The 20948-nt window shown below is 35.6% G+C and overlaps 1 protein-coding gene across 3 annotated transcripts; it reads left to right on the top strand.

Moving 5' to 3' along the window:
- The first annotated feature begins 4529 nt into the window (after window positions 1–4529).
- LAMTOR3 (late endosomal/lysosomal adaptor, MAPK and MTOR activator 3) lies at window positions 4530–19222 on the top strand. 3 transcript variants are annotated; one of them, XM_033106447.1, is made up of 7 exons: window positions 4530–4713; window positions 5006–5051; window positions 7633–7667; window positions 13879–13937; window positions 15646–15779; window positions 16884–16947; window positions 18375–19222. In XM_033106447.1, the coding sequence occupies exons 2-7, from the start codon at window positions 5043–5045 to the stop codon at window positions 18446–18448; spliced, it is 375 nt and encodes a 124-aa protein (XP_032962338.1). In that variant the 5' UTR covers window positions 4530–4713; window positions 5006–5042; the 3' UTR covers window positions 18449–19222. The 3 variants fall into 3 exon arrangements, with proteins under 3 accessions (XP_032962338.1, XP_032962339.1, XP_032962340.1); XM_033106448.1 differs by having other exon boundaries at window positions 4540–4601; XM_033106449.1 differs by lacking the exon at window positions 4530–4713 and adding an exon at window positions 4745–4851.
- The last annotated feature ends 1726 nt before the right edge of the window (window positions 19223–20948 follow it).

Genomic DNA, 20948 nt, shown 5'->3' with positions numbered 1-20948 from the left:
TTATGGCATGAGACCTTGCTATTCATTACAGGAGAGACCTTACTAATTTCTTAAATTCTGATGGAAAGCTGCAAGTAGAAAGTGAAAGAGTAAAGATAGAGAAAAAGGGATAATAACATTAAGTACTTAATATGTCCAGAAAGTATAGGATCCATTGGAAAGATAAAATAATTACTTTAGCTAGTAGATACCACCAGCATTTTTTCAGAAAGGAATGCACAAAGGATGGGTACAGATGCAGGTGGATTTGTAGTGTTAATGGGACAATATTATGCTTGCATTTTCTTGATGAAATAGGCAGTTTATGTAAAGTGGGGGAGCGGGATGAATGATAAGCAGAGGCTTAGAAAGAATGAAGACAATTGGAAGGAATCATTTTCACTGAGTCAGCTGATTAGTTGAAAAGTAAGATTTCTACAGGTTCCAGGTTGTTGACAGAATTTATAATCTCCGTAGTTGTACTTTCTCCAGCTTAACCCAGCAGCCTAGCATAGGCATGGGCAATACTACTCATTTAACTCATTCAAATTTGGGGCTCTGTTAGGCACTAAAGATGGTAAGGGAATTTAAGATGTTAACAGTTAAGTGATTCCACTGGTTGACTATTGGATGTAAACTACAGATGGAGGGAATTAGTGATTTCTAAGGTGACTGTGCAAGTCCAGGGTGTGATGGCAATAGATGGTAGTATAGGTGAGAAAGTTATTGCATATGAACTTATAATTGTATTCTCATTGGGCCAAATCCCAAACCACGGCCAGAGTAAAAATTGGACATACAATTTGAACAGTGTAAGTGATAAAACTCATTTTTATATGTTGGAGAATCAGCAAGACACTTCTCATGAATCTGAATACCAACTAGAATTTTCACACAGTCAGTAGAGACAATCTAAATCCAGATAACTGTTGATTTTTTGATAGGAAAGCAGAATAAAAAAAAATTAGCGATATCTGCTGTATGCAACAGCTAAGAGAAATTGAAGCTGAAGAGAAGCAGAAACAAAGGCTTTAATATAACCAATAAAGTTAACTTTAATGTGTATTTATTAATTATATACTAATATAATGTGTACAAAGTCTGATGACAATTAAGTTCGTGAACTTGTTGCAATGTTGTTGCTAACCTTTTTAGATATCACAGGGATTATTCATTATGAATTTGCACCAACTGGACAAACAGTTAACCAAGTTTACTATTTATTTTGAAGTGCTGAAAAGGCTGCCTGAAAAAGTTAGATGACCTGAACTTTCGCCAACAATTCATGGCTTTTGCATCACGACAATGCACCAGCTCACACGGCACTGTCTGGGAGGGAATTTTTAGCCAGGAAACAAATAACTGTATTGGAACACCCTCCCTACTCACTGATCTGGCCCCCAATGACTTCTTTCTTTACCCGAAGATAAAGGAAATATTGAAAGGAAGACATTTTGATGACATTCAGGACATCAAGGGTAATACTATGACAGATCTGATGGCTATTCTAGAAAGAGTTCTAAAATTGCTTTGAAGGGTGGACTAGGCGCTGGCATTGGTGCATAGCTTCCCAAGGGGAGTACTTCGAAGGTGACCATAGTGATATTCAACAATGAGGTATGTAGCACTTTTTCTAGGACGAGTTCGTGAACTTAATTGTCAGACCTCGTACATAGTAAAATAGAAAATTTGAATGAGATACAAATTGTGTGTGTGTGGGTGTGTATGTGCGCGCGCACGCACACGCGCGCGCTCCATTTCCACTAGTTTCTTCCTGAACCTCGGGGATCATCTGGTACACCCACTTTGGAAAACTGGTACATCGTGCTGATGATCTTTTAGGCCAGTAAATATTTACCCTAGTCCTAAACTAACAGCAGTGGTATTAATGAGTAAATGCAAACAGATCAATCAGAGTACATAAGGAACTCTTCCATTAACATGCTATAATCAGAAACCACCATTCTTGGAAATCAGAAATATTATTTCTTTCCATTTGAGAACATAGTGATGTTTGGAGATTTTGGAAAGCTATGCTCTACCTTTTTGCCACTCAAAGAAAAAAAGTCAGTATTTTCCAGGTCAACTACCATTTATTAAGGTCATTAAGATGGTGAATTTTGTAAAAATAAAAAGTAGCACTTCCAGAAATTAAAAGGTTTTGCTAGAGCTCATATCTTTACTTGTGTCTAAACTTGGGTGGGGGAATAGTGACGGGGGAATAAGAAGTTTTAGTCAGGGCCAGGATTAATGATTTCTTTTAATCACTTTTATTCCACAGATGTTCCCTGAGTGCCTGTTGAGTGCAACATGAGAAACTGGAAAAATGTAAAACCTGACCCAGCCTTCTATACTTTATGGTCTCTTTGTGAAGCAAACCAAAACTGTGACATAACTATGTACAAATAAATTATCAGTTATTCTTGGTAGTATATAGTAGCATTCAAGAGAATTTGATGGGTGAAAAGGAGTTACAGGGAAACAAGATTTAAATAAAGTAGGGAGTGAAGGGGTTCAGAACATCCCACCCCAAATATGCCACTTTGGCATATTGACTATTTTGACGTGAAGGCACTAATAGGTGCATGAAGGGCTTTCTGACTTCCCTCTTTCCCCTAAAACTGGTCATTAAATTTCCTATACGAAAGGTGCCTTCCCTGTACCAGGAAGAGAAGAACATTCGTATCACCAGAGACTGGGGATTGATACCAAAATGAACCTCTACAAACCTAATAAAATAACCCTTACCTCCAATTTGTTTCTCCATATATTTAATAGTGTCTGTTCCACAATTTACTGCCCCTACCCTGAGCCCCTTTGTCTTGTTACATCCCCACAATTTATTGTCTGTGTAAAAACGTATATAAGCTTTCGGTCTAATGACTTGTTTCTTCATTTTCCTTCTGAAGACTCCCGTGTGCACGTAAAAATACTATATAAATTTGTATGATTTGCCTCCTGTTATCTGTCAGTTTTATTCTTAGGCCCAGCCACAGAACCTAAGAGGGTGGAAGGAACTTTGTCCTCCCCTACAGGAAAAGTAATCACTTCAGATGAAAGTAACCTACAGAATCAGTGTGGGAAAATAAGTCATGTTGATGGAAGGGTGAGGTAAGTAATTTGGCTAGCATATGGGATTCACATTAGAATGTGTTCAGAAGTAAAATAGAATGTTAGTGCCAAATTAAAGATTGTAAACTTTATCATTGTCTGCAATGGCATATCACTAAAGATTTGAGCAGCAGTAATGTGTATTCTAAGAAGGTCTATCTGGCCGTTAAGTAGATATTGATACAGTTTTGCGGAATAGAAAAATGCTGTGAACTAAGAATTGAAAAAATAGAGATGCAAGCATCATGGTTAGGAAAGAAAAGAGAACATGATGGAAAGCAAATGTGACACCTAACTAGAATTATGAAACCAATACAGACATACATCAGGAGGAACAGATTTATTGGAGAACCTTTAGAGCTTTTGAATTAGAGTTGACAGTAAGGTATGTATGTAGAAATATTTATCCAGCATCCAACAAGCAGCTGAAAATGTGAACCTAGAACTCAGAAGAAAGGTGCAGAATTAGAACTCACATTCTCAGGACACTGTGGAATTAGAAAAACAGAGATGAGAAACCAGACAAGCTTTAAATGCCATCATTTAAGAGTTAGGAAACTAGAGTAAGTGAAGACCTAAAATAAGAAAGAGCAGTGTCCCAGAAGCTAAGAAATCGAAGGGGTTAAATGAGGAAAAGGAAGTGGTCTTCAGTGATGTCAGTTGCTACGTAACTGTTAAATTCACTTGTAATAATGAAGTTATTTGTAATATGTGGGAGCTTTGTAGTTTACCATTTCATCTTCTCAGGAATAACGAGGAAGTAAGTATCCAATTCTTTTCACCGTGTCTTGAGCTAGTTACTTATTTTTGCACTCCTGTTGGGGATTGGAGTTGAAGATCAGTGTTGAACAAGTTCCTGTAGACCTCATTTACCTGCCACCTACTGTAGGTTTTTGCTAAAGGTGCACACAAGACACCAAACAGAAAACAATATGGAAAGTCTTTACAGGCACAGCCTTCTAATTGGAGCCAATAAAGGTTACCCAACAGCTGCATATGTTGAAGTTCACACATAACTGAGAACTCCAGAAAACCCAGGATGGCTCCTCAATTCAATCTACACAAAACCTTGAGTAAAGAGCAGTGAGTCGATGGCAAACGGGAAAGCCAAAAGAGAAATCGGGGTCTGGAACCTTTGGAGCTGGGACTTCTAATCACGTGTCATCTGGTGCTTGCTGTTCAGCTTCAAAGTCTTTGATCTAAAAGAACAGGTTTTAAGATAACGGACTCTGAAATACTAAGGCAATTCATACACTCTCCGCACAAAAATGTCTTCTTACATGCTTTTCCTGGGGAGCTTTACAGCGCAGCAACCTGACAGGAAACCTCTCTCCAACACCTGGTGTCTGCGCAGGCGCACGAGGCAGCCTGTGGAGAGCCGCGGGAGGGCGGGGTGGGGCGGGGTGCGACGCACAGTCGCACGCTCCCAGTTCCCCCCGCGCGTCCCCGGAAATCCCATGGTACCCGGCGTTGGAGGTGTAGGAAGTGCTGCTTCAAGCGGAGAGGAGGTCGTAAGTCATGTGACGGCAGCTTTCAGAAAGACCTGTCTTTGACGCTGTCCCTGAAGGACAGCAGGCAGCCCAGAGCCCTGCGACCCAAAGAACCGGGCAGCCCAGAAACCGGGTAACTGGAGCCACGTTGCTCGGTGTTCAGGCCTGGGCCCGCGGGTGTTACGGGCGGTGAGCTGGAAGAGCAGAGGATGCCCCTTCCGCTTTATTTCGGGCTTAGACCTTGGGGGCTGGGGAGGCGGAGTGGGCTGAGGTAAGGCACCCCGGCTGTTCTTGTGGGTATCTGGGCAGTGTGTCTCCCTGCGATCTCTCTGGTCCCAGGCCTAGAGCCGCGGATTCTTGCCTGACCCTGATGACAGCTGACCCCGCTGAAACCCAGATTTCCTCACCAGGAGTTTCTTTTTCAGGCGTGGATATTGAACCTGCGGGAGAAAGGGGTTCGTCATGGCGGATGTGAGTTAACACCCCCGCACAAGAGGAAGCAAGTGGTGGGGAGTTTGGAGCATACTGGGTGGGGAAAGATTGTGCTTCCCAAAGAGAAATTTGTTTTATTTTTGCCCCTCTACACCTTGAGTTATTGTCTCCAAGATCTGGAGTTAGAGATTAATATGAATGGATTTCCTGGGGCCGTGAGTTTGTGCCTTGCATGGGCCTGTAGGACACTTAGGTGCCCGTGCTCACTCCACAGCCCTGCGGGCATAAGAGGCTCCGAATATTTACCATTTGAATTTCTAAATGGTGCTTTGCTGCTTGGAATCCTTTTTTTTCCCAGCAAGTGGTCATGATGTCTTTCTGGGTTCATTGGAGCCATTTGAGATGATTTTTCAACTGACAAGTCTTGAGCACAGCAGTAAAAGCCAGATTCTAAGTTTAAGGAACTTAATTGTTCTAGTTACTAGAAACAGCGGGAAATTAATACTAGTACTAATGTTTATATTTTACATATGTTACTTTGCTTACGTACATCCTGAGTGTTATAAATATTGAACATACGCTCATTCTCAGCTTTAGGAGGTAGGCATGATCATTATCCCTGTGTCATAGATAAGGATGCTAAAGCACAGAAAGATCGAGTAACTTGCCTCAGGTTACTCTAGTACTAAGAGTGAAAATACCAACCCAGGTATTTTGGCTCCAGAGTCAGTGCACTTAACCATTTTGCTAGTCATTCAGCATTAATATGAATCTGATTTTTCTTTTTACGTTGCAAGATTATGTGTTTCAACATTAAGCAACTTTCATGCCTTTATCACTACATTTTTGGGTGTCTTCCATTATGTTTTTGAGACATTATCCTTCAGGCATAATCAAATCACTAAATATCTATTGAGCAGCCAAAAGGTTGTTATAATAAGGACTGTGGGTGAAATGAAGAGGACTATGGTATAATTCCTCTTAGGGGTTTTACAGTTTTAAAAAGTAGACAAATGATCAGATATGCATGCATTATTGTGTGAAAATTCAAAGGAGAGAGGGATTACATCTGGTTTGTGTCTATCAGGAAAACCTATTTGGAGTGTTTGGTGGTTGAGGTTAACTCTAAATGATGAGTAGCAGTTTTAAAAAGTAAGATTCAGAAGGAGAATATTGCTAGTAGAATGAATAGCATGAACAATATTACATAGGAAAGGGAAAGGTTGTGTATGGAAGAGCTGTGAGTAGTTTAATTTAGCTAGGGCTGAGGATCTGTGTGAGACAGCAGTAGGAAGCAGAACTGTAAACTTAGTTGTAGGCCATATTGTAGAGGCTCAAATGTCTAAAGAGTTTGTACATAATTCAGTGAACAGTGGAGAGCCATTTCAATATTTGTTCTCAACCGTGGCTGAATAGGTGGTAATCTGGGGAGCACCTCTAACCTAGCCATCTAGTCAACAGTGGCCTTTTTTTTTTTGAAGCTTTTCACGTGTTATCCATAGCCAAGGTTGAGAATCCCTACAATTACAGTTTTAGAGAAGGAGAATAATAGGATTATTGACACCATGTAGACCTGTATGGAATAGATGCGGGAGATCAGCATACCAACTAGGAAGCTAGTGCAAGTCGTAAATAATAGAATGAAAATAAACTGTAATGTCAGTTGAAAAGGAGAAGAAGAGATCGGTTTAAAAACATTTGACTTCACAAGTGATTTAAAAGTGACAAACGTGAGGTTAGGGTTAGGTATTACTCTTAGTTTCAAACCTGAATTAATGGGTTTGGTAGTCCCATTAGTGAAAACGAAAAGAGATTGAGGAAATCTGGGTTTCAGATGAAACATGATGAGTTGAGGTTTTTTTGTGTGTGTTTAAAATGAGAGCAAAGGTAAACTGGTAGTGATAATATGGAATAAAATGAATATTCAGGTTTGGAGAATAGTAGGGATTAGAGGTTCAAAACCACAGATATCTGATTTGTCTATGTAGAGCTCTTTAATTGATACTTGGATTGTCAGTGAAATCCCCCAGGTATAAAGAGATCAAATAAAATAGTCTTCTATTTATTTTGTTAATTATGTTCCATGCTAAACACTTGGCAAACATTGTCATATTTTAAGTGAGGAGATTTAATTTCAGAGAAGTTAATCAACTTACCCAGAATTGTTGAAGTGATATAAGAAAGATGTAATATATATAGATGTGGAAAGATGTTCATAATATATTCTTAAGTGAACACAACAGTAGCAACAGGATGTGAAATAGTAAGAAAAGTGTGATCTAATTTTACAGCTAATACGTATTTGGGTTTCCCATTTCCAGATATGCTAATCACTTAACATGCATCTTCTCGGTAAACTTTAAAAATAATATTATGACGTAGGTTCTGTTATTATCCCTTCTCAACAAAGAATGAAACTGAGGCTTAGAGAAAAGGGTTAGTTGATTTTGCTCCAAGTCACATAACTAGTAAATGTCAAAATCAGAAAGAGAAAGAGAAGATACACGCAAGAAAGATTATGAATGATTACTTAGGTAATCTGAAATGTGGATAGGACAAGATACAGAGAACTAGTACAAGGCATATTATTATATGATTTTTATTTTATATTCTCTTTCAGGACCTAAAGCGATTCCTGTATAAAAAATTACCAAGGTAAAAAATTACTAATTTGTTACTACATAAATTCTGTATAATATATGTTAATTTTATGTAGTATTTTGTTTCTAGCTAATTTTGACTAATACTATGTGTATATTATGCTATTATTTAGCACTTTTAAATACTTAACATAACCCTAGGTAGCATAAATGATGTCATTTGAATTTGAAGATAAATAACACGGGACCTAGAGAAGTTACAAGACTTATTTAAGGTTAAACAACTAGTGGATGCCACAGGGCTAGAACTCAGATTTCTTGCCACTTTAGAATTCTTTCAGATATATTATCATAGCAGTTTGCTGGATTATACTTTGGAGTAATTTTAAGGGGAAGAAATGAAGAACTTGTCTTTACTTTTAATATTGCTTTTAAGACCTAATTATTGAGTCCATAATCCAAAAATGCTCGACCTAGCTAGCACTTCATACTTGGAAAACTCAAAAGGTTTTCTTTTGCCAACACACAGGCCATTTGATGTAACATTTTATAAATTAGGCTCTTGTACTGAGGACAGCAAACTTCGTATTAGAAATTTTACTGATTGAATGACTTTGTCACTCTAGTTGAATTAAAATTCACATTTAGTTTGGTGTTAAATGATATCTTAGAGTTAAGGACATAAGAGAAATATAACTTGAGATATCAATTTCCACATTCCAGAATAATTGAATAACCCATGAGATAATACAGCAGAATACATGGTGAAATCCTTTTTTTAGTTTCTTTTTTTTATTTCTTATTTTCCAAATCAGTTTGAAATTAAAAAGGTTTTGGATGTCAGTTTATTTCTGTAGGTGGGGAAAGAAACCTCTTGTTTGGATTTTTTCTTGAAATGTTTGGTGTGGCTTTCCCTGTTGACTTCTGCCTTTACTCTGATTACAGACCACTAGAGATTAATGATACTGTCTTCTAGTTTTGATTTATCTATACTTTTCTTCCATATTCAGAAAGAAAACCTTTTGAGGTATTAATTACCACTCATTTTATGTTAATGTAATACTTAAATTTATTTTTACTCTTTTCCTCCTAGTGTTGGCAAACTAAAGACAAGTTGCTGATTCTGTTCTCATCCCAGTGATTAGCAATACAGGCAGCCCTAGCTTTGTACATTCTTGCAGAGCCATAAAAATGACCACACATGCTGAAACTGTCCAAGGCAGTTTTAGTAATCAGTGGGGAATTTTACAGTTGTTTTCTGACCTTTAAAAGTTTTTGTCAAAACATGAAAACCTCTCTTACTGCTGGTTATATTTAGAGGGATGAAAATGAATACTAAAACTAGTGTTTGTTTAATACACTTTAACACAGTAGAAACATTGAGAATAAGAGTGTTTATTTCTTTGCAAAAAACTTAAAGAGAGTTTGAACCGTTTACTGCTTCTTTTCATATACCTTAAGATATGTGTAAGATAAAGAGCAGGCATCTTTTCTGTGCCTTGGCAAAGTGGCATACTCGTTTCTAAGTTTGAATCAGCTTCCAACATTGTGTACTTTGTGCTTTCAATGTTGTGAAATATCTCTAAGAGTTCTTTAATGTGAAGATTTTTGCCAGTGTCACTTCCTCTGGGACATCTTCATCCTTTTCATCACACCACTTTTCCTGATTTATGTAATAAGTCCGCCTTCCCTCAGTTCTGCTGGCTGCACCTCTCATGCATAACAGTGATAATGTCAGCGTTCCCTCAGCCAGCTCTTCCTTTGTTAACTCCATTTACTTTCTATTCGAATTTCACTTCCAGCATTATCACTTTTCTTTTCTTTGCTTATTTTATCTTTATTGGCCTTATTTCAGTTTTTTTTTTTTTTACTATTATTGGAAGACAAGATAAAACTACATACATTGCTCTTGCATTAACTGAATAACAGATGCTCAGTGACCAATCACCAACACATTTTGAAAGAAGTGATGTGACTGATTACTAATCACGATGTATTGTTTACATAGTGATTTTTGAACTGAAGAGTTAGCCACATTTGTATTTTATGCAATTATTCAGTTAATATACCATATTTACTGAAATTTGACCCATGCTGTTGAGGAGGAATGGTGTCATTTTAACTAAACTGATAACTAAAATGTGTCCAGATTGGAACTATACAAAAATGAGGGCCTTCTGTATCTGTATTTACCTCGCTGGGCTTAGCATATTGAAAGATGCTAAAATTGGTGATGGTGGGGAGTGGGAAATACCACACTGGTGACAAATACAGGAACAGAAGCATAGTTGATATTAGTAACAAGGATATTTGTAAAAAACATAATGAAAATCTTTTCATAATGGAAGGGATTAGTACTATGTTTGGTTTGGTTTGGTTTGGTTTTTCATAATGACTGGGGCCAGTTTGAGTCCTATTGATGACCATTTCTTGAAAGTAGGCTTATTGCATCCTAAGAGCTAAAAGATAAAGAAATAATGATACTGAACACTTACAAAGAAAAGTAGTAGAACATACACTTTGATTTGTTGCTAGATGTATGTAGTTACGGGATTGGACACAGGCAGCCTGGCTTCAGAGCTGTGGGTCCATGCATTTAATTGTTGTACTGCTGTGCCTCAACAACCAAGTCTGACAGCTACAGGTGTTAATGATACGTGGTTTTTTTTTTTCCTTTTTTGATCCTTCGTTAAATGTAATTCTTAGATTTGTATGTCAAAATCTAGTCATGACCCAAAGCAGTCTCAGGCTTTAATAGTCATAACTTTATGTGTTTTAAAATAACCAAATGTTTCATCATCATATGAATAAAATTAAGTATGATATCTGATTACTAATGTAACATTTACCTTTTTGGAATAAAGATGTTTGTTTTAGTAAGCTTAAGGCTTAGATTTCTGCAGACTATTTCATAAAATTTATGTCTTCTAAAAGTGTAGTGTAGAATAGGAAAATTTTTTTATTTGTGGCCTGATTTCCTTAATTGGGTACATTAAGTACGTGAGTAATTTTTCTACTTTTGTTGGACATTTATCTCTGTGAATTTGAAATCATTCAAAATAAAGTCTTTTTATTTCTACCTCCTCTTTTGGTGCATTAGTTGACATTTACATTAATTACTATGAGAAGAAAAAAGCTACCTGTGGTGACACAAATATTTCTAAACATTTTTGTAGTACTCTTTACCTGTTTGTTTTTTGTTGTTTTGCTCATTTATTCTGTTCTTTAGATTCTGCGTATAAGTGAGATCATATGGTATTTGTCTTTCTCAGTCAGATTTATTTTATTTAGCATAATCTCTAGGTCCATCCATGTTGTTGCAAATGGTAAGGTTTCATTCATTTTATGGCCGAGTAATACTCCATTGTATAAATGTACCAGTTTCTTTATCCAATCGTCTATTGATGGGCATTTCGGTTGTTTCCATATTTCGGCTATTGTGAATAGCGCTGCAGTAAACATAGGGGTGCATATATTTTTTTCTAATTAGTGTTTTGGATTTCTTTTGATACCAGTTTCTTTTTGTTTTATTTTGTTTGTTTAAAGATTTTATTGGGGAAGGGGAACAGGATTTTATTGGGGAATAGTGTGTATTTCCAGGACTTTTTATTAGGGAATAGTAGTGTGTTTTTCCCAGGACTCATCAGCTCCATCCAAGTCAAGTTGTCCTTTCAATCTTAGTTGTGCCGGGCATAGCTCAACTCCAGGTCCAGTCACCATTGTTAGTTGCAGGGGGCGCAGCCCACCATCCCTTGCGGGAGTCAAACCAGCAACCTTGTGGTTGAGAGCACGGGTTCCAACCAACTGAGCCATCTGGCCACCCGGGAGCTCAGCCGCAGCTCATTGACTTCATTCTAGTTGCGGAGGGCGCAGCTCACTGGCCCATGTGGGAATCGAACTGGCAGCCCTGTTGCCCAGAGTTTGTGCTCGAACCAACTGAGTCACCCATCCGCCCCTGAATACCTGTTTTTTAATTTGTTTATTTTTTGGGTAATACATCATAAGTTATCTGATGGACGTAAGATTAAGAAGCTTCCCATCCACCCTTCCAGCCACACAGTTCCCCTCTCATAAGTACCCATTGTAACCTTCAGAGATATTTTATGCACCTAAAAGCAAACATGTACATAATAAATTCATATTTACACCTATACACAGCGGTCATAGTTTAGGTTGCTATCACAAAATACAGTAGATTGAGTTCTTTTATAAACAACTGAAATTTATTTCTCCCAGTTCTGCAGGCTGGAAGTCAGATCAGGGTGCCAGCATGGTTGGGTTCTGGTGAAGGCCCTCTTCAGGGGTGCAGATTGCAAACTTCTCATATCCTCACATTCCTGAGGGCTCCACCCTCATGTCCTAATTACCTCCCAAAGGCCCCACCTCCACATATCACATTGGGATTAGGGCTTCAACATACACATTTTGAGGGCAGGGTGACACAAACATTTAGTCCATTGCAACGTGCACATGTATGCCTACATGTGTTATTACATAAGTTGCTTGTACAACTTTCAAAACTGTTTTTTCACTTAACAATATGTATAACCTACAGATCAGTCCTTCCCAGTACGTAAAGGGCTGCTGCTTTGTTTTTTATGTTTGCAGAGTATTCTGTTGTATGTGGGTGTCATAACTGATTTAACTTGTTCTTGATGGACAGTTAGGTTTCCAGTCTTTTTCTATTTTAAGTGATATTGCTATCGATAACTGCACTAAGTGATTTGTGGGTGTGCAAGTATCTGTAGGATGTATTTTTATATCACCTAGCTTTTAACTTAAAGAAATATATCTTATGTATTAATTTTATAGAGCATGTTTGAATCCATAGGTAACTTCAGAATTGAATGATAATAAAAAATAGTACCAGTAAATATTTATACAAACTTGTTTCATCATTCTTATTTTTAATGTGAGGCAGATAAAATGGCTTTGTAACATTTCTCCTCAAATTTTAATAACACTTCTCTGACTTAAAAGTTTTGACAGTGGAATTTTTAAAATTTCAGTATCTTAAGTTAGTAAGAATTTTCTTCATTCCTAAGTTAAAATATTAAGGTTAACACAATAAGGAATGGATAGTTCTTGGTTGTAGTGGGAATACTGAACATATTTCTGAGTTGAAATCTACAGATGTAAGATAGTTACAAGGCTATAGATTTTAGGTAAATGTTGAAAGTTTGAGAATGTTTCCCATTATAATTTTTAAACCTGCACTTTTGTGCTTTAGGAATTCTCACTAATAATTTAATACTAAAACTGCCTTGATAAATTATATTATCAGTGTGTACAGAATGACAGCCTCATGTTAATTAATAATAATTAATAGTTTTGAATGTTAACTATGTACCTATCTCTATTTTACATGCATTACTTTATTAAATTTCAAATAGCCAAATAAGTAGTTTTCAGATTGTGAATTGAGGCTTAGAGAGGTTTCTTAACTGTCCCAAGGTAGCATAAATACGTAGTAATCAGGAGAGCCAGAATGGAACCCATGTTTTTGTAATTTCAGAGCTGTAGTCATTCTACTTACTGCTGCTTAATGTAGACATGCTGAAAGCATTGCTGCATGACCTTCATTCTCCCCATCCTGTTCATTATCCTAGAATGATCTTTTTACCCCACTTCTCTTAATCAGTACTATAACCTCCCAGCTGAGCTATCACTTACCAGGGAAGCCTTCCCTGAACCACCTTTCTCAGTCAGGCCGGCCCCCACCCAATGGCTCTCATGTCCCCACAGTTCTGGATGGCACTTGCTACAGTTACAATTTTATATTTGTTAGTATGAGATTATTTGATAGCTGCTCTCCTTTTAGTTAAGTTTTGTGAAGGCAGTGACTGTGCTTATTTTTACTTAGCATGGTGTTATATGAGTAGTAAGTGCCACAAATACTGGACACTTGATATTGGAATAAATGAGAGAAAGAAAAAGTCTGTCTTTTTGTCATTATAGCCATTACTGATAAACTCATACTTCTGTAAAACATTGAATGATAATTAGCAATTTTAATGGAGAATGAGCTGTGTGTTAGATCTTCATTGATAAACTACATAAATTTGTAAAGATTATGAACATGTCAGTAATACATACCCATTCAATTTCTGGAAGAGTTTTGGTATAAACATAGGAGCTTATACTATCAATAATTGAGTTTCCGTGGTTTTTCAGAAATGTGCATGAAAATTACCATTATGACTTTAAGGTACATATTTTGAGAAAATGAAATGTTTTATAAAATTTTAACATTTTTTCCTTTCTAGTGTCGAAGGGCTCCATGCTATTGTTGTGTCCGATAGAGATGGGGTGCCTGTTATTAAAGGTAAAACTGAGCACTTACGTGACAGCGTCATGCTGGCTTTAGAAGAACAGTATTTATAGCAGACTAGTGCAGAGGCAACATGTAAACTCATTTCAGTAAATTCAGGAGATAGTCTTAATTTGGGGGAAAATGTTTGCTTTTGTGTATTAAGGCTGTGTTGGAACTTAGAACTTATTGCATGTTAAATGTTACCAAGAGTTATCAAGAGTTTAAGCATGAATTTATAACAGGCCCAGATTCTCATTAAAGACATTTTATAGTATAATATAAACCATTAGTAAACCTAAGTGACGAGGTTGGACATGTATGCAGCTAGATGCCGTGTTTCCCTGAAAATAAAACCTAGCTGGACAGTCAGCTCTAATGCATCTTTTGGAGCAAAAATTAATATAAAATCCAGTCTTATTTTATTATAATATAAGACCGAGTGTTTATAATATAATATAATACCCGGTCTTATATAAGGACCAGGTCTTAATAAGACCGGGACTTACATTAATTTTTGCTCCAGAAGACATATTAGAGCTGATTGTCCGGCTAGGTCTTATTTTCAGGGAAACATGGTATGTTACGCACACAGACTCCCCCAATATTATTTTTTTAATCAATATTGCTAGTAATTTTAAGATAAATATCCATACAGTAGAGTCAGCATAGAATGATTGTTTAATTTTTCTTGATTTTTCTATTTGTTTAAACTGGAAATAAGATTTTTTTTTAACCTTTAACTTTATAATTACTTTAGTTAACCAGAATCTAAGAATTTTTCACCTGATTTTCAGCTTTTTTTTGTTTTGTTTGTTTTGTTTTAGTATATGTCACGTCACAGAGTTGGTATATATTAATACCGTTTTTACTGTTCTATCTAGTGTCATCAGAATGGATATGTATAGTTATACTGGGAGACTGTAATAGCTTTTTCAAAAAAAGATTAATGTCCTGTACATTTTGTTTCCAATTTATTTTCTACCTGCAGTTATCATATATGTCATCTAATTTTAGATTTTAGGATTGAAAGGAAGTTTAAAAATCAATTGATTTAGTTCTTTTGTTTTATAAGTGAAGATGGTCAAATGCAAAGAGTACATTGTTGGTCCAAAGTTGCACATGTGAGTCAGTGACAAGATAATATTAGAACCCATCATTTCTTAATGTGTGGTCCAGTGTGCTTTCTAACCCGCCAGAAAACATAGGTAGCCATGGCAACTTGCCTTTTCTCAGTTCTGTAATGAGGGCTTTGAACAAAATAATCTCAGATTTTCCAGCTCAAATGTTCTTTCCGAGGTCTATTAAAGCCTTAAACTCACACTGGTGCAGCTAACTAGGTGACTTTAATGAGTGAAAGAAAATAGATGGCCAGCTGCAGAATTGACATGTAGAAGAATATTCAATGTATTAAATATACTGATTAACCTGTGTTTTAAGGTAAATATTAAGAAAATATAAACATTTAGTATTCTTTTAAAAATTAAAAAATACTGTGAGAATCATCATTTCTTCCCTTTGTTACGATCACTCAACTTCTGACCGAGCAGTATTTCCCACCTAAGTTGATGAGACCCAATTAGTAATACGATTTTAAATATTGTGAAGCAGAACGCTTGTGCTTGATATTTTTACAAATATATATTTTTAAAAAGTGCTGTAAATCTTCTCCCTGCCATATCCACTGTGTAATTTTTACCTATTAAATCATTTGTATTCTCAGTGGCCAATGACAATGCTCCAGAGCATGCTTTGAGACCTGGTTTCTTATCTACTTTTGCCCTTGCAACAGACCAAGGGAGCAAACTTGGACTTTCAAAAAATAAAAGTATCATCTGTTACTATAATACTTACCAGGTGAGTTCATAACTATTGAATGGTTTACTGATTTCAACTTTTATTAGGTCTTCTATATAAAATAGCTTGTGTTGTCATTCTACATTTTAATTTGAAGGGGATGGAATTTTAAAATCTTAGCCTTCAAATTGGTTATGTTAAGCTATAGTAATTTTTTCATATTTTACACCAGGAATTAATTAATATGGAAAAATAATTTTAAAAAATTTCATAATAAAATATGTGTTATCCTAAAAAGGGTATATTAGGTCATTATTACCTCCAGTAGATGGTGCCCTTAGCTTAACAACTGAGTTCTCAAATGACACACATTTTTTTATTGTTGACAGATAAAAAAATTTCTCTTGAAAGTCAAATGATAAGTTATTTAAATTTGTTGCTGCTTCTAATTCCTTCATTTGATTTGGAATATATATATATAAAATAATCGAGGTTATTAATTTTGGGAAGGAAATTAGTTGCTACATACCTCTTGATCACCAGTTACATTTTTTCTTTAGAATAAATTAATTGCTTATGTTTTAAAGTGATGTTTCCCAGAGTAAGATTTATGTACCACTGATGGCACTAGTGACATCTTTTTATTTTAAAAGTTACATATTTTAATGTGTATTAGGCAAAAGATAACCAACCTATCTGACCTTTAATTTCACTGATAAGGATTAGGTTGAAGCTAAGTTTTTTCAAAAGAGAGTTGATTTAAAGTTAATTTGAATTCATTTACATTATAGTGGTACACAAGAGGCAGAAAAATCATGAAGATAATAAGTACTTAAATAAATACTGCCTCTAGCCATTTAATTAGCACATATTTATTGAACTCCTACTATGTAATTGACACCCGGCTGGGCGTTAGAGATAAAAAATGAAGAAGACATAGTCCCACCTTAATAACATTTCAGGCCAAGTGGTAGTAATGTCTCTAAGAGAAAATCAGTAACTCTTATGGAAATGTTTATTTTCAGCTTTTTCATATTCCATTGTGTTGAGCTAGTATGTTACACATTGACCATTTAAAAATTTTTGAAAGATTAAGATATTTCATTTGAATTATACTGCCTTTTCATAATACAACATATTGTTTAGATCTTGTTTTCTTTGTAGGTGGTTCAATTCAATCGTTTACCTTTGGTGGTGAGTTTCATAGCCAGCAGCAATGCCAATACAGGTGTGTTTTAATTGCCTTAAATACAGCTTTGAATTCTTTGTAATACCATATTGAGCAGTTTAATGTGATAGGAATAGTAGATCTAAAGTCAGAAAACCAGAATTCATGGCCCAGCTCCATCATCTATTCCTTGCTCTATGGAAAAGTAACTTCTCTGAATTCTGTTTTCCATATCTGTATAATGGAGCTAATGTCTGCTTTCTCCATCTGATAGGGTTATTTTCTAGTTTATATGGGACAGTGTATGGTAAGTGACCATTTGAGATAGAAAGGAAAATTAAATGTTATCTTTACCTCTTGAATACTACATCTTACATTAAAACAGCTTAAGACACAAAAAAAGTAGAGAAGATAACCAAACAAACCACATAAAGTGATCATGGATGAGTTAAATTCCATTTAGACGAATCTATTAGAATTTTTTAAACCTTGAACTGTATAGTGAGCAAGATGAATGTGACAGGGAATTTAAGGAGTGTGAATGGGATTAACATATCCACGTCTTCTTAAGGGTTGAAGAGTTTGGGAACAAACACTAGGAAGCTGTTCTCTATAGAGAAGAGTAACATCCCATTATATTCAGTAGCCTTCACTGGGTATTTATGTGTAAAATGATAATATTCAGTTGAATTGTAATTTCTTTTTTATTCCATTTGGATAAAGTGGAATTTCTTTAAAAGTCTGTCTCCTTCAGCTTTGACTGCTATTTAGAACTGTTTGTTACACATTCCTTTTCTGTTTTTTTCCTTCCAAGTGTTTTGAGCAAGTTGTATTTCCACCTGTGCCACTGAAGCCAATCCTTAGACTCCTCATCTTTAAAATGAGGGTTTTAGGTTTGACGATCTGTTAAGTCTGTTGCATTTCTAAATGTTTTGAAGCTGTAAAATACTATATGTGAAAACACTTTGTAAATTATATAGGATACTAGTGGTGTCAATATTTTAAGTATATTAAACCTCAATTGTGATAAATGACCATCACGTACTAAATCATGAGTTTATGTTATAAATTATGATAATATACAGAATTATATTTTAGTACTTAGAACATTTCCATGAGAATCCCGGATGTTTGTTTTATATTCTTTGAGACAGAGGAAGGTCCTTATTTGTTTGAATATAAAACCAGCAGTGTCTAAGATATATAGCCTTTCACTCTGGTAAACTAAAAAGTTAGATATGCTAATTTCTAGACTAGGTTGTCTTCCAGATTCATCATTGAGCTTCTTTTAAACATGTAAGTATATGTAAACTTCATAACGAATATAGGTCTTTTAGTTACTTAGAATATTTTGTTTTAGTTATGGGGAATACATTGTATCTCTTACTTTTTAGTAACTAAATTTCAACAAGAGGGAATTTAAGTCAAAGACTTTTTTCAGGAACATGTTTTCTAATGTTCTAATTTTCTTAATCTCTTTGTTTTAGGATTAATTGTCAGCCTAGAAAAGGAACTTGCTCCATTATTTGAAGAATTGAGACAAGTTGTGGAAGTTTCTTAATCTGACTTGGTTTTGACGTCTACCTTATCTTTATTATAAATAGGCACAATATCAATCTAGCAATCTTTAGACCGCAATACTTGTATCCATGTACTCAAGAAAGGGCCCCATCTTCCACCTTACACTAAAGGAAGAGCCTATAAATAGAATTTATGGGTAGATTGATTATCTTTTCTTGTACAGGCACTTATTTACTGAGATCTGGGGATACCGCAGAAATGGTTCTATCACAGCTCCCATGGAGTTAGTCCAGCCATCAAATCTGCATGAGATTCTGTTCGGTGGGTCAGAATCAAAATGGTACTTTGATCCACTCGAGCCATGACGTGCCCCTATTGTACCATACACCCAGGTCTGCAGAATGGAGCAAACCTTTTTGTTGTGAATAATAATTAGGACATATTTTTTTTCGTATTGTTTTATTTGTTGCATTGAGTGTGAGGAAGGTAAAATGGCTTAGTAAAAGTAATAAAATCAGTACAATCACTAACTTTTCTATGTATATTATTTTGCAGTATAGATGAATATTACTAATTGATTTGATTCTTCTCAGAGAGTGCTGCTCTTTAATGAAAAGGAAAATGATAGCTAATCGTTTTTCCCCCACTCTGCTTTCTATAACCAATCAGTATTTTAATGTTTGTGTGTTCTTTATAAAATTTAGAGTTGGTTGATTCATTGTTGAACTCTGTTTCCAATATTGGTATGTATGTAAAACATGATACAGCCATTTTTTCATACATGAGTATAAATAAAATAGTATTTTTAAAAGTATAGTTTGTAGTCTGAGCACTATATAGTTCTCCCCCCACCCCCAGACTTCTTTCAGAATTTAAGGAATATAATTAATTCACTCTTTTCAACCACATGAATAAGTAATGAGTGGATCTTGTAAATACTGGTTTGGAGATGGTTTTACCTAGCATAAAGTATCAGTTGGAAAATAAATCTCATTCATGAGCCTAATTTAATCACTGAAATTGGTATCACACTTCTAGAATATGCTTTGTATATTCAAGCATGCAGCCCATCATTTGAGGTTAAGTTCCTCCTAGCTGCTTTGACAGTCAGTTGTCACTGGTACAGTTCAATACACGTACATTGAATACCTCCTGTGTGCCATTCACCAGAGCTACCACGTTGCAGAATTCTAAGGAGCACAATTCACATCGTATTTCTGTGCTCCCGGGGTGTGTGTTAGGTACAGTATGTGCGAATGCAGGTCCTTGGAGTTGTGGAGTCGGGTAGTCTGGCACTGCCCGTTTGCTGCTCTCTTTCTCTTCTTCCCTCCCTCACTCCCTCCTTCCATGCTATACGATAGGAGACTAAATTGTGGTACCTACCTTTAAACAATTTAAAGCTCAGTAAATGAAACAAGTATATGAAATGCTGTGCTAAAGGATGCTGTAGAAACAGAATGGGGGCATTTAAATTGGGCAAGAACAACAACCTTTACAAAGAAATAGGGGCAAGAGATATGTTTTACCTGCAGGGATGTATAAATAGTTAATTGTTAAAACCTAATGAAGATTAGACACACCCATTAAAATCTAGGATTTCCATTACCTGGATGATTATTTAGTAGTGTCCAGGAAATTTTTGCCAATGCAGTGGTTCATGAATCAAGAAGGTTTTTTTTATAAACGAGGAGACCTAACTTGAATTGCAAGTAATAATTATGTTTCTAAAAACCCCAGGAAAGAACACTAAAAAATGGGGATCTTAACCTTTGCATGGTGAATACTGTTATTAAAATTTCTGTTTGATGGTGTAATAGATGAATTATTCTACAATTCATCAGGAAAAAATAAGGTGAAACAAATTTTTGAAAAGGTAATATAAAACTAGATTAACTCTTTCTAAAAAAATTGTTTAAAACTAGATTAGGTACACAATTAGACAGATCAGTGGAATGGAATAACCCAGGAACAGACTTTAGTACATACATATGAGGACTTAACACATAGAGATAACATAAGTCAGAATGGAAAGGATTATTCAATAAGTAGGGCAGGCGTTTTTTTAATACCCTGCGGGTAGAAGTGAAAATTGTTATACCTTTTATGAAGGACATTGGGCAACCAACCTATCAAACTTCCAAATGTATATAACCTTGATCCAGTATATTAGGATTCTCCAGAGAAACAATCCACAAACAATATTTTATTTAGGTAGTCAAGTTGACAAAAAATTAACCATCACACCCAGAAATTCCACTTCTAGGTATTTATCCTACTGATACATTTGGATATGTGCAAAATTACATGTTTATGAGACTATCGATTGCAATTTGGTAATACCAAGAGATTGTAAACTACTTAAAATATCCATCATAAATAGAGTGACCATGTGTTCTGGTTTTTTAAACAGTACCAGTTTATACCTGCTCTTCTTGGTATAATTATTAGAGCTCCTTTCAACTCTCAAGTGTCCCATTTTTAAGTAAATTATATGGTCACCCTAATCATAGAGGACTGGTTAAATAACTACATTTGCCCAA

This window comes from Rhinolophus ferrumequinum, chromosome 5 (genome assembly GCF_004115265.2).
Source record: "Rhinolophus ferrumequinum isolate MPI-CBG mRhiFer1 chromosome 5, mRhiFer1_v1.p, whole genome shotgun sequence".
NCBI classification, from domain to species: Eukaryota; Metazoa; Chordata; class Mammalia; order Chiroptera; family Rhinolophidae; genus Rhinolophus; species Rhinolophus ferrumequinum.
Note: the sequence above shows the minus strand (reverse complement) of the source record. Positions and strands in the feature narration are given on the sequence as shown.

Excerpts from the sequence above, each read along its gene's own strand:
- LAMTOR3 (XM_033106447.1), top strand. Across the intron at positions 13,938-15,645 it reads TGGGGTGCCTGTTATTAAAG|TGGCCAATGACAATGCTCCA; the intron begins GTAAAACTGAGC and ends TTGTATTCTCAG. Across the intron at positions 15,780-16,883 it reads GTTACTATAATACTTACCAG|GTGGTTCAATTCAATCGTTT; the intron begins GTGAGTTCATAA and ends TTTTCTTTGTAG.